At 42.3% G+C, this 13309-nt stretch overlaps 1 protein-coding gene across 1 annotated transcript in view; it reads right to left on the reverse strand.

The window, feature by feature from the left end:
• Positions 1 to 13309, reverse strand: part of SLC6A1 (solute carrier family 6 member 1) — a 54307-nt gene that overhangs the window by 23945 nt on the left and 17053 nt on the right. The window contains exons 4-8 of the mRNA XM_019505103.1: positions 13140 to 13249; positions 12018 to 12150; positions 10092 to 10226; positions 9865 to 9968; positions 9065 to 9189 (exon numbers count right to left, since the gene is read on the reverse strand). Of these exons, the coding sequence (XP_019360648.1) occupies positions 9065 to 9189; positions 9865 to 9968; positions 10092 to 10226; positions 12018 to 12150; positions 13140 to 13249 (607 nt within the window). The remainder of the gene's footprint in view (positions 1 to 9064; positions 9190 to 9864; positions 9969 to 10091; positions 10227 to 12017; positions 12151 to 13139; positions 13250 to 13309) is intronic.

Consider the following 13309-nt stretch of genomic DNA (forward strand, 5'->3'; position numbering starts at 1 on the left):
TTTTTGGCAGCAAAAAGGCCTACATGACCCTATTTCTGAGATTGGGCCTGTGTGGCCAGAAGTGAATTAGAGGGGCTTATTTCACAGAGGCAGTGGAGACCAAGAGTGAGACTAGAGGCTCGAGAAAGATTCAGACATAACATTGTTTGAAAATAATAAGGGGGGGGGAGGGGAGGCATTTACAAACTTTGAATTCCACAGCCTGAACATCTGATCCCTGATACAGCTTTGTCAGCAAATCTACATTATAGTATAAAAGGCATGTAAAACACTGTATCTCCTTAGGATGTTAAAAGTCTACAGAGGATATGTTATATAAACACAAATCCATAGCTGGCTAGAATGAAATAGGACATATATGGTTTGCCTCTACTGGTTAATTCTTGTTCAGAAACCTGATTTTCAAATATCCATTGAAATCAATGACAGCTGCATGGCCTGAACACCTTGGAATAATACTGGCATATATGAGAGAGAGAGAGAGAGAGAGAGAGAGAGAGAGAGAGAGAGAAATAGAGAGTCAAGCTATTTACTAGGCCTGTGAAAGTCGGAAGCAAACCAATCCTGCTTTGGATACAGACGCTTCAGATGCCAGCAATCCAATCCGGAACTCCAGACCAGGTTTCTGCTTTGATCCAGCTGAAGCAGCTCCCAAGCTTCAGAGCCACCTCGGAGATCTGGCCATAGGGTATAATGGGGAATCAATGAAATTTCTATAACTTTGTTGTTTTTTGTCTGATTTACATGAAACTTGCATGGAAGGCAGCCTCTGCTGAGAGCATGAAGTCTGCCACATTTCAAGGAGATTGGTGCAGAGGTTTGGGGGGAACTGTACCCCAAATTCTTGGAGGTAAAACTCATGTTACATCTCTGAGCTACACCACAGGGGGGTGAAAACTGCAGGGCTGGTGGCCCTTGGTAAAGCTACAAAGCCAGCCAAGTTTCAAGAAGATCAGTGCAGGGGTTTTGGGGGAACTGCACCACAAATTCTTAAAAGCAAAACTCATGTCACATGTACATGTTACAACACAGGGGGGTCATGACTGCAGGGGTGGTGGCTCCTGGTGAGTCCACAAATCCTGCCAACTTTCAAGAAGGTCGGTGCAGGGGCTTGGGGGAAACTGCACCTCAAGCTGCGGACAAGCAAAACTTGTGACGGGTGACCCTGTGTGTGTTAAGGTGCAGCAGGGTGAAACCTGCAGGGATGGTTGCCCCGATGTGGCCACAAAGCCTGCCAGCTGTCAAGGAGTAACACATAGACACGACATGAGTTTTGCTTTTGAGAATTTGGGGTGCAGTTCCCCCTGAACCCCTGTACTGATTTTCTTGAAACTTGGCAGACTTTGTGCTCTCAGCAGATGCTACAATCCCTGAAAATTACATTCAAGTCAGACAAAAAACAACCAAGTTACAGATATTTCATTTTTCCCCATTATACCCTATGGCCGGATCTCTGAATCAGCTCTGAAGCTTTTCCAAAGCGCTTTGGAAGATCTGAACCGCTTCGGAAAGCCTAAAGAAGCCAGCAGTTCAATGTGGACATGCTGATTCAGACACCAAAGCGTCCGAAGCTTCTCTGGATCTGAAGCTCTGTCCAAAGCCTCACACAGCCCTACTATTGACTTAAGTGCTTTAAAATGCATTTGGGAACTTAGGCCTCCAGGTATGAAAATGTTACCAGTTACTTACAGATACCAGTGGGAGATCTATGTAATTATACAGAAATCAACTGCACAAGTTAAGAACATTACATTTCATACCATTGACTTTTGCAGCCAATTCATGACAAGAGTCTACCTGTTTATAGGTGTTCTACCACAAATAGTTAGGGCTACGCCCTATTTCAGCTTATATGCTCATATGGCACGCATGTAGCTAGTTAACTACAGTTTTTGTCATTTACACACATTTTGTGAGTCAGTATTGCCTGTACTAAACTAGTGCATGTGTTCAGTAGATCTCTGCTCCATCCACACAGCTTCAGAGGGAAACAGAATCATCACGCTACGCTCACAAGGAACATCCCAATATTTACTCAGGCAAGAAACATCACTAACAGGTATCAAATGGAAGTCAGAGAGGGCTTACACCAGCACCTCCTGCCTCCCACCAAAATGTTTTAACTTTTTATCTCTATCTTTCATAGATTCATAGATTGTAAGGCCAGAAGAGACCTCTGAAGATTATTGGGTCCAGCCCCCTGCACCAAGCAGGAAAAATAACTGGGGGTCATGTCACCCCAGCAAGGTGACTGTTTAGTCTCCTCTTGAAGATCTCCAGGGTAGGTGATTGCATCACCTCTAGAGGGAGCTTATTCCACAGTCTGGACACCATGACTGTGAAGAAGTTTTCCTAAAGTTGAGCCTGAATCCATCTTTTAGGAGTTTGTGGCCTGGTTTCCCCCCGGGTGCCCTGGTGAACAGTTGCTCACCAAGTCTTTGATGTGCTCCTCTAGTGTAGTGGTAAGCTGCTACCAGGTCCCCTCTCAGCCTTCTTTTCCTTAGGCTGAAGAGCCCCAGCTCCCTCAGCCTTTCCTCATATGGCTAGCCTTTTAAGACTCTGCTCATATGGCTAGTTCTTTGTTGGACTCTGTCAAGCTTGTCCATGTCCCTGTTAAAGTGTGGTGCCCAGAACGGGACACAGTACTTCAGCTGCAGTACTTCAGTACTTCAGCTGCAGTCTCACCAGTTCTTCAATGGAAGAATTACCTTGGTTTTGCTGGAGATGCATCAATTGATCCATGCCACAGTATTATTTGCCCTACTGGCTACGGCATTGCACTTCTGGCTTATTTTCATACTGTGGTGTATTATTACACACAGGTCCCTTTCATTAATTGTGCCAGTCAGTTTGGTGCCACCAAGCCTGTAGGTGTTTTGGGGGCTATTTGGCCTGAGGTGGAGCACTTTACATTTCTCAAAGTTGAACTTCATCTTGTTCCAAGCCACCCAACTTGCTAGTCTGTCTAGGGCTGCCTGTATCTGTGGCCTATCTGTAAGCATAACCACGCTCCCCTGCTAACTTGGTGTCATCTGTGAACTTGGTCAGTGAGCTCTTCACCCCCACATGCAAATTATTAATAAAGATCTTGAAAAGTACTGGACCGAGCACTGAACCCTGTGGGAAACCACTGCCTACTTCTCACCAAGATGACACAGATCTATTCACTAAGACTCTCTGGGTTCTTACCTACAGCCAGTTTCTCACCCACCTGAGTGTCTCGTAGTTAATCCCACAATCCTCCAATTTCTTGCAAGGACATTGTGGGATACTAGATCAGAGGCCTTTTGGAAGTCAAGGTATACAATGTCAACCTGCTCTCTTGTGTCCAGGTGGCAAGTTACCTAGTCATAGAAGGAGATGAGGTTGGTAAGGCAAGACCCACCCACAATGAAGCCATGCTGGCTGTCATTCAGAATCTTACCTTCTGCAAGCTTATTGCAGATAGACACCTTGATGGACTTTTCTAGGATTTTCCCTAAGATGGAAGTTAGGCTGACTGGCCTATAGTTACCCGGGTCCACCCTTTTGCCCTTCTTGTGGATGGGCACAACATTGGCCCTCTTCCAGTCCTCAGGGACTTCTTCAGAGCACCACATGTTGAGGAAGAGTTTCACCAGGGGCTCCACAATGACTTCAGCCACTTCCTTCAGCACTCTTGGATGAAGATCATCCAGTCCCGCTGACTTGTATATGCCTACTTTTTTAAATTGGTCATATACCAATTATATGACACTAGTAGAAAAGCGATTATTCCTACCGTGCTCATCCTCTACTCTACCTAGTGTGGTTTTCCCCTTCATCTGGTGAATGACTGAGGTGAAGTAGTTGTTCAGGAGTACAGCTTTCTCCTGGGTACCAGTAACCAGCTCTCCTGAGTTGCTGATCAATGGCCCCACACTCCCATTTGTTTTCTTCCTGTTCCCTATGTACCTAAAGAAGGACCTCTTGTTGTTCTTGATTCCCGTTGCTAATCTAAGTTTGGTCGCCGTTTTAGCCTGTCTTATCTATTCCCTGCAAATGTGGGCTGTCCTGGAACAGTCCTTCTTGAGCCCCATTCTGAGCTTCCATTGTTTATAAGCCTCTTTCTTCTTTCTTAAAAGGACCCTGATTTCCCTGTTTAGCCAAGAGGGCTTCCTAGCCCTTCTGCTACCTTTTCTCCACATGGAAGTGGACTTCCTTTGTGCTTCAAGAATTGTGTCCTTAAGGAACAACCACTCTTCATGCACATCTTTCACCTTCGGTCCCTGGTCCCACAGCACTTGCTCTACTAGTGACCTAAGCTTCTTGAAATTTGCATTTTTGAAGTCTAAGACTTCAATCCTGCTATCCGATTTGTCTGCCTTATGTTGGACAGTGAACATGATGATTTCATGGTTGCTGTTGCCCAAACTTCCCTTTATATTTAAGCCGGTCATAAGATCATCTCCTTTGGTCAGGATCAAGTCTAGCAAAATATCACCTCTGGTTGGCCCATACACCTCCTGAATCAGGAAGAGCTCCTTGACATGTATCAGGAAGGATCATGACCAATCCAACTTGGTCGAGTGTTCCTCCCAGGAGATGTCTGGTTAATTAAAATCACAAACGATGACCATGTCATGTGCATGTGCAGCCTCAGTCAGTTCTCAAGTGAACTCCAAATTGAGCCTGGAGCAGATAAGAACAACTCTCCAGTCTACCTTTTGAAGTTAGGCCACTGGGTAGTCAAGAGAAAGAGATATGTGAGACCAGGAGGAAGATCACAAACCACAGGGAATGCAGGTCAGGAAGCTAAATGTTACCCTGGAAGTGAGGGCCCCCTAAATTTTAGCCTGGACCTACACTTCCAACAGAGCAGGAATTTTTCTAGTGTTGTAACTATTTTATCCAATCCATATGAAAAATGAAAGGTGCATTTGGTCAGCTTAAAGGGATATGTGCAAAGTCAGGCCAATATCTACTAGTTGGCAGTGTTTGATTGATTGTAGGAAATGCAGTTTCAACTACCTGCCCTAGCTGAAAGGCACCTGGAACCCTATTGCCGTACTCCCTGTACAAATGTCTGAAACCCACTGGCCAAAGATTTCACAGGAAGCCTGTGTGGGCATCACTGAATTGCAAACTGCATAACTGACAAAAATGCAGTTCCATGCCTATGGGTGTGCCATTTACATATGTACAGTAAAAGAAGATTTAACTCCTAAATCTTCTTGTAGTTTAGCACTATAGGCCCTAGAAGCCCTTGGCTGACTCCACTCTTTTCATTCATTCTTGTCTGTTGTGAGTTTTTGTTCTTTAGCCATCCATCTCAATTTCTGTGGGTCTGACACCATATCATCTAGCCATCCTCAGTTTGGTGTTCCAGGAGGCCGTCTCCCATCTGGTACTCCAAGGAGCACTTTCTTTGGTATATGGATTGCTTCCATTCTTTTACCCTGACCCAGCAATTATAGTCATTGTGCTCTGACAAACTGTGTCAGGGTCCGGGCTTTGTAAAACTGATATGGCTCATTATTGGTTCTTATGTTCCATTTGTATCATGGGATCATAATACACCATAATACACCAAAGATTTTCTGCAAAACTTCCTTTCAAAACAATTGAATAGTATCTTGCTTGTGAGACAATCCAGGTTTGACTGCCAAATTTTAATAATGGCCTGATTATGGCTTTATAGACTTGAAGCACAGTTTTCCTTGGGATGAGATTGGATGACAGGAGCTTGGGCAATGCAAAGTAGTTTTTCCTTTAATCTTTTCCTTTATGTTACCATCCTGTGCTATGATACAAAAATTAAATACCTGAAGTGTGTCACTTGCTTTGTTTGTTTGTTTGTTTATTGTTATGTGAGGTCCTGGACTTACTGCTATCTCATTTATCAGCAGATAGTCTATTTTATCAAAGTCACTTGTCCAATTTTCTTTGCTTCATTTATTATTCAGGTATACAGAACTTCTATATAATTTGTATTTTCATGTATGAACGCTATATCATCAGCATATTCCAAGACTTCGTGCTCTCCATTCAGCTGAACTCCTCCCCTTATGTTATTTATGCCCCTGGTTACCTTTTTCACTGGCAAATTGAATAGGATTGGAGACAAACCATCTCCCTGTCTCAGTTCAGTTTTAAATGGGAAGGGGTCCAATTTTCTTCCATAAGTGCTAGCTCTGTTCCTTGATTCATGCATGCAAATGTTAATGGGTTCAATTAGTTTATTGGGAATTCCTAATATGGCCCACAGACATGTGTATGCTATCATAATTTTTCTGGAAGTCTATGAACAGAATATGTATGCTTTATTGGATTCCCATTTTTCCTCAACTATTTGTCTTAGTGAGAAGATTTTTCCTGTTGTCAATCTATTCTTGCAGAGTCCACACCAGTATTCCCCCAGAATTTCTTCTGTGTTAAGTAATAATTGCTGTAGCAAGATGTTAGAAAATACTTTATATGTCATTATTAATAGGGCAATACTTCTCATTTTGACACTTCAGCTTGCTGCCTTTTTTTTGAAGATGGAACATATTAGGGCTTCTCTCCAATTATCAGGTAGATGATTTTCATATAAGGAGAATTAATTTATGGATTTGTTTATAAAGCTCTTCCACTCCATATTTTATCATTTCAATTGAAATGCCATTAGTTCCTGGTGCTTCATTGTGCTTGATATCCTTGTTTGTAATTCCCAACTCCTTCATATAATTCTTTTACATAATGTATCTTATCTCTTGATATTTTGGAGTTAACACACTAGGTGTTCATGCTTTTTGTTTCTTAGAACTTTCTTTGTTTCTTGGATGATGTCCTTATATTCTTCCAGACTCGTGCCCATGTTCTGGTTTCACTGGAGGAGTTTTTGTCTTGCTGATTTCATTTTATTTGTTGCTTGCCTACATTCATTATCATACTACCTATTCCTTCTGATATGCTCTTGTATCCTTACTGTTTTTCTGTACTTTCTTTGATTACTAATCTTTATTCCATTGTTCGTTGACACTTACAATATCATTGTAATTTTAGCTTATTTCTTCCCTCATTTCAGAGAGTTCTTCAAGAGCCTGAAACCTGTTTTTAAGTTCTGCTTGATGCTGTTCACTAACCTTTGCCTATTTAAGTTATTCAATGTCAAATTTTCCCTATTTTACAATACCATATTTCAATCGCATTGCTATACTTCCTCTGACAAGAAAATAGATGTCTAAATTTACACTTTTGAAACTTCTTACATTTCTTATGCTCTTTCTATATTGTTTATGTATAAGTATATGACCAATCTGGTTTGCTGTTTTTGATCTTGAGACACCCACATTTGTTTGCAATGTTCTTGTGGGAAGTTATTGTTCTCCTAATAATCATATTTTTACTTGAAGCAAAGCAAATGAATCTTACCCCATTTCCTCTGGAAACGTTGTGCAGGCCTTCTGTAACAGCCCCTAGTTTGTGTATCTGTTCTCTACCTACTTTTGCATTGTTGTCTCCTAGTACAAACATGATACCATTTTTTGGTATGTGTTCACACAGATGCATGAAAAAATCATAGAATGCATATATGCCCTTAGAGAAGAAACAGTACCTTCTGTTTCTTCTCTAGGGGCATTATATTTAGAACTGTGATACTGAACCACTGGCTTTGTATTCTGAGGATGGAGATTCTTTCATTGATCCTTTGGAAATACATAAGGAAAAATTATGCTTTTGAGCTTAGCACAAAAACTGTGCTGTATTCATGTCTGTCTGTCTTTGTTACACAAAAAATTAAAGGGTGTTTGTTGATCTCTATGATGGCCTGGAACAGTAATAAGTGTATCTCTTGCAAAACTTGTATGTCCATCTTGTATTTCCACAATTCCTCCACCAGGGATTGAGCCCTTCCTGGTCTATAAGGTCTCGGTACATTCTGGTTCCAATCTGTAACTCTTTTTCCCATTTTCAAGGTCTATTTACATTTGACTCCAACCAACTTTGATGTGATAGTGTAAGTTTCATAACAAGCTACTTTTTATGGGATAATAGTTAGCTCTATCCTCAACTACCAACCTGGAGGGCCAAGGCATCTCTCTCTGTCAGATCCCTCACCTTCAACTTGTCTGGCTTGGGGGACACTTTCAGAAGCTATGCTTACTGCTGGCATAGCTCTCAGGATCATAGGGATATGCAAGCCCCATTGACACAACAAGGGGAGGATACCACTAATGTGCTCTAATGTTCTTGGGATTAAAATCCCATTAATTAGAAAAGCAGAAGTAAATTTCATACATATGTTAAAATACATAAAGATATATTATTATAGTGTCAATTTATCAGGGGCTACCATACAACTCTCCTAGTTAACTGAATGCTCCTCCTTGTGGCTACAGTGGATGGATGGATACCTGGCATACCAACTGGGCCACAGCAAATAGCAGCTCTGCTTAAACTATAGCTTTTCCAGCTAAAGAAAATTCAGAGAATTCCTTCCAAGTGTGACACCCAATGAGGCAGCTGACTGTCTTAATTAAGCAATTTTCCTGGCAAAGTGTCCAGACCAGCTCAAATTGTACAGGGTTAGGCCCATTGGGAAAAGGGTAAAAAATGACCTATCAGGAAAAGGCTTAATATTAAAGAATTGTGACATGAAAAGGAGAGTAAACTAAATGACTTTCATTGCTTTGATCAATATTTATTCTACACTTAATATATATTTGGAAACTTTTATAATAGAAGGCCATTGCTCAGATTTTCATAACTATTTAAAATCTTGTTAAGCTCTATAGTAACTGAATGTGCACCCATTATTATTTAATTATTTTGGCCTACTTTGGGTCCCTTAGCAAATGCCCTGAGACCACATGTAGTTTGCAAGTAGGTGATTCAGTAGAGGGCATCCAGCTTAGTGTTAACTCATTTGGTAGCATATAATCTGTGAAACTTGCAACAATTCTCCCTTTCTCTCTGTTAATATGTAAGATGGCACTCACTTAGCATGTAGTTAAGGAAACTAATAGGGGAAATATAAATGATGAATAGGTAGCTCAAGTAGATATTGCTGTAAACAAAATAATGGCTACCATTGAACTCTGGAAAAATACAATGCACATACCTGATGCTGCAACATCTGCAATAGGCCTCTTGGTGACATTAGCCATGAACCCAACAATGGAGAAGATGACAAAGCCAGCAAACATACTTGTGCATGAATTTATGCAGCACACTACAATGGAATCCCTGAAAGAAAGGTACAGTGCTAGTGAATAAAAAAAATTTTTTTTAGAGATATGTGAGCTCAGAGAGATATGTCAATATGTCAATACTTTTAACTGGTGCTGTTGAGTGGTGGGATGTGAAGGTGGAATAGTGCAAGTGCTGGAATAGTACAAGCGTCTTGCAATGGAATTCACAGGCCTAAGTTCAAACCTTCCTTCAGACACGTGTCATATGCCACCCCCCAGATACCCAGTCACAAGTGGATAATTGGCTGTCTGAGGTGGGAAGCCAAAAGTAGTCAGCTGTGATACTTGACCTATAACTTCCTTGTGTGCTGCTTGCTGTAGAATGCCTTAACCAGCCTGATCTGAAGCAGCAGTAAAGCACAGAAAATGTTGTTATACTTCTTTTATTGTTGGGAATTCTTGCGGGTAAGATGCATGATTCAAACGCTTTTCAATTGTGGGTTCAGTTCCTAGTTATTTGACACTTTCTGGGTCATGGTGGGTAAACTGCCTAATTACTCTATGCAATTTTCAATTCCCTATTGGTTTCTTTGTCTTCCATATTAAGAGGCTCTGATCCTAGTATCAGGGCATGGCTCTCACCCTTGTCTGTGCACTACTCAACAGGATGGGACCTGATCTCAGCTGGGAAATCTAAGAACTTTTGTAATACATATAATAATCTTTTTACCTGTAAACATTATTGTGGAAAGGGTTGTAACTTCCAAGAGCAATCAGTGAACCAAGACCCAAACCATAGGAGAAAAAAATCTGTGTGGCAGCATCCAGCCATACCTGATTGCAGAAAGCAATTATGTTTTTATTATGTCTATACATACATGCAAGAGGCTGATTAGATATCATTTGAATGGTAAACAATTGGTATGGAACTTTTATTTACATAGAATAAATGTTTACCTCAGAATCAGAAAGCTTACTGAAGTTAGGAGTTATATAGAACAAAATGCCTTCCCTTGCTCCAGGTAGTGTTACTCCACGGAAGAACAAGATAAGCAGCATGACATATGGATAAGTAGCAGAGAAGTAGACCACCTATTGGAAAGAAACAAGGGATTATAAATCTAGACATAAAATGGTGGATACAGGAAAGAAGTGAAGGGGGTATAGTCATAACCCCTTCAGCTGTGCAACACATGTGCATTGAGCCCTCTGGGCTCCTACCTGATCAGCACAGGGTCCTGCTGGAGCTCCATTCAGGGAGCTTTCTGAGATTACCAGCTGTTCAGTGCAGGCTCTTGTCACAAGCATTGCTTTTGCATGCCTCTTGAGTCCAGGGGCAACTACTGTCACCATTTACCTCCCCCCCATCCCTTTCTCTGTGCTAAATTTAGAGGCAGGGGAAAGGAAGGGGTAGAGCAGGGGGCAAATGTTGTGGCATTCACTCCCTGAGCTCCAGAGTTACCTGCACAGACCAGCTAATGAGCTCAGAGAGATCACTATGCATGTGGCATGTAGCTGACAGAGGGGTGTGACTGTAATACTACACTGCCCTGGATCTACCCCAGGCTCCCAGTAAAATTTCAGCAGTTTTAACTATTTACGTCACAACAACAACAAAAAATGTCAAATTTTGTAGGGGTGAAATGGCACTTTACATTTAGTGCCACACAGCAAGCCATCAGTTCTGGAATTCCCTACTTAGCACATCTACAAGGTAAACTAACATTCCCCACTACTCTTCTGAGTGCCCCTAAGACCACAAATGAGGAATAGGACTGGGCTGCTTCTGAACTTCTAGTTCACATATCTCTTCATATTGTTTGGCACTGCAAGCATTAGTCTGCACAACATCAGTGTTCCTAGTCACAGCCAAGCTTGGAGAACAGCATTTTTAGCTCTGTCTTCTGACCCTAGAAGTCCTCCTCTTCCTAGTAGAAAGGGGAGTGGAAGGATGGCATTTGTTGGGGATAACTGCCCCACAGGCCTCTTGAGATCTTGATTTCCAAAAGTCTTGTGGATGGGTAACTGTAAAGTCAGGCTACAGAGAATGATCTTGCTGCCTCCTCTGAAAGCAGGAAAGAAAGATGAGATTGCCAGGTTTGAAGTTCTGTACTGGAACCATTTTGTTCAAACAGGCTCAGTTCAACTAACAGACAAAATGGTTCATTTCTTTCATCGTCCTGTGAATACTTAGCTTTTTGTTAGCCACATGAAGATCTACATGAAGAATTCAATCAAGTATGATAAGGTAGCATCACTGAATGGAGCTGAACCATCCCAGCCAAGTGTCTGCCTAACCTGCTTTGAAAGGTGGGAGAGTCCACAATTTCTCTAGATAGTCTGTTTCAATGCTTGACTACCCTCATAGTCAGAAAGTTCCTCCTCATTTCTAAAATAAATTTACCCTGCTGAATCTTTAGTCCTTTGCTCTTAATTCTGTCCCCTACAGTGATGGAGAAAAGCTCATCCCCAGCCACTCTGTAAACACCCTTTAAGTATTTTAAGACTCTTAATCAAAACTCCTCTTCAGACTTTTCATCTTCAGACTAAATAATCTGAATCCTTTTAGCCTTTCCTCATAAATATTGCTTCCCCGGCCCTTAATAATTATGTAAATCATTTGGTTCCCCTTGCCCATCACTGCCGTTGCTTTGCAAGTGATACTTTTGTTAATACAACCTAATAAGCTGTTGATATGTTTTGCCATAATACACTGTTCACTCACATTCATCTTATGGCCTCCTGTAAACCCCAGGTTCCTCTCTGCATTACTGCGGCCTAGCCACTCATTCCCCACTCTGTATTTGTGAAAGCAATTATTCCATCCCAACTGCAGCACCTGTCCTTACTGAATCTCATCTGATCAATATTTCTAAGTCTTACCTTTCCTGTCCAGCCTACCCCCTTCCAGATGCAAAAGTACACCAGAATCCAGGCAATTGCCAGTGTAATTGCTAATGGCCATCGGATCTGCCCTGGTTTTTCCAAACCATCAGTCATTTGGTGCATGTTACGTCTAAAATGAGCAAAAAGAACGGCACATTTTACAACTCAGTATTCAAAAGAAGGATGTACCATATTTATCTGAATCCAAGACAGTTTTAAAGTTAAGATGACCTCTCAGTACTTATATATTAGACAAGAAAAATGTATAAATGTCTTAGCATTTTCTATGTATAGAATCTAACTATTAGAGGGTTGTCTTAGTTCATTCTCTCCACCACTGCAGTGAGAAAAACAGCAGCAGGCAGTGGGGAAGTTAAATGGTCTGACCCCTGCCTCTTGCCACTTCCACCTGCTTCCCCCCATGCCTGTCCAAGCAGGCCCCTGTGTCTTGTGACACCTGCCCCTTACCACTTGCCGCTCCTCCTGCCTATGTCCCCAGGCTCTTGCCTACCCACCACTTCCCCCTCCCACCTGCCCCCTGTGCTTGTGTCTTCCATGCTTGGTCTCCACACCACCTTCCCCTCCTACCCATCCCTCCCTGCTGCCATGCCACTGCTGCCTCTGTCATTCCCTCACCACCAGCCCTGCTCCACTGCTATTTACCCTCTGCAGCTTTGGTTCTGGCTCCAGTTTGGCCCAGGACATGGAGCACATGGTCACTGCAGCCCATGTGTTCCAGCAGTGGCAGCAGGTCCTGCTCCAGCCCCAGAGCTGGAGTTAGGGCTGAAGTTACCACCATCACAACTGCACCATGGCCCAGCAAGGGCTGGAGTGACCACATGCTCTGTGCCTTGGGCCAGAGTGGGGCTGGAGTCAGAGCAGTGGTGGGGAGGAGGGCAGGTTAGGCAGAGGCTGTAGTGGGGGAGGTGGCAGGTGCAAGCAGTTTGTGTGGCTCTGACTCCAGCCATCCAACCAGGCTTGTATTCAAATCCAGGATGTGGGTCTTCCTCTCATGTTAAATGGGGGAAAAAAACCTTGCCTTGTATTGAGGAAGTATGTTATTATAAAAAGTTGAATTTTACATATGCACACAAATAACAAAGATTCTTCTCAACGTACTCCCAAAATTCAAGCACTGCACTTGTCATGTTGGTGGTATTTGCTAGAGTATAATTGGAGAAACAGCGGTCTGTGTTCCATGAGTTCTCACAGTGCCTCCAAGGGAGATTCTATTCAGAAAGAAAAAAAGATAGAGTTAATCAAGGATGTAAGCATTACCTCAGATATAT

Source organism: Gavialis gangeticus, unplaced genomic scaffold (assembly GCF_001723915.1).
Source record: "Gavialis gangeticus isolate Ggan-Ray unplaced genomic scaffold, GavGan_comp1, whole genome shotgun sequence".
In the NCBI taxonomy this organism is placed as follows: Eukaryota; Metazoa; Chordata; order Crocodylia; family Gavialidae; genus Gavialis; species Gavialis gangeticus.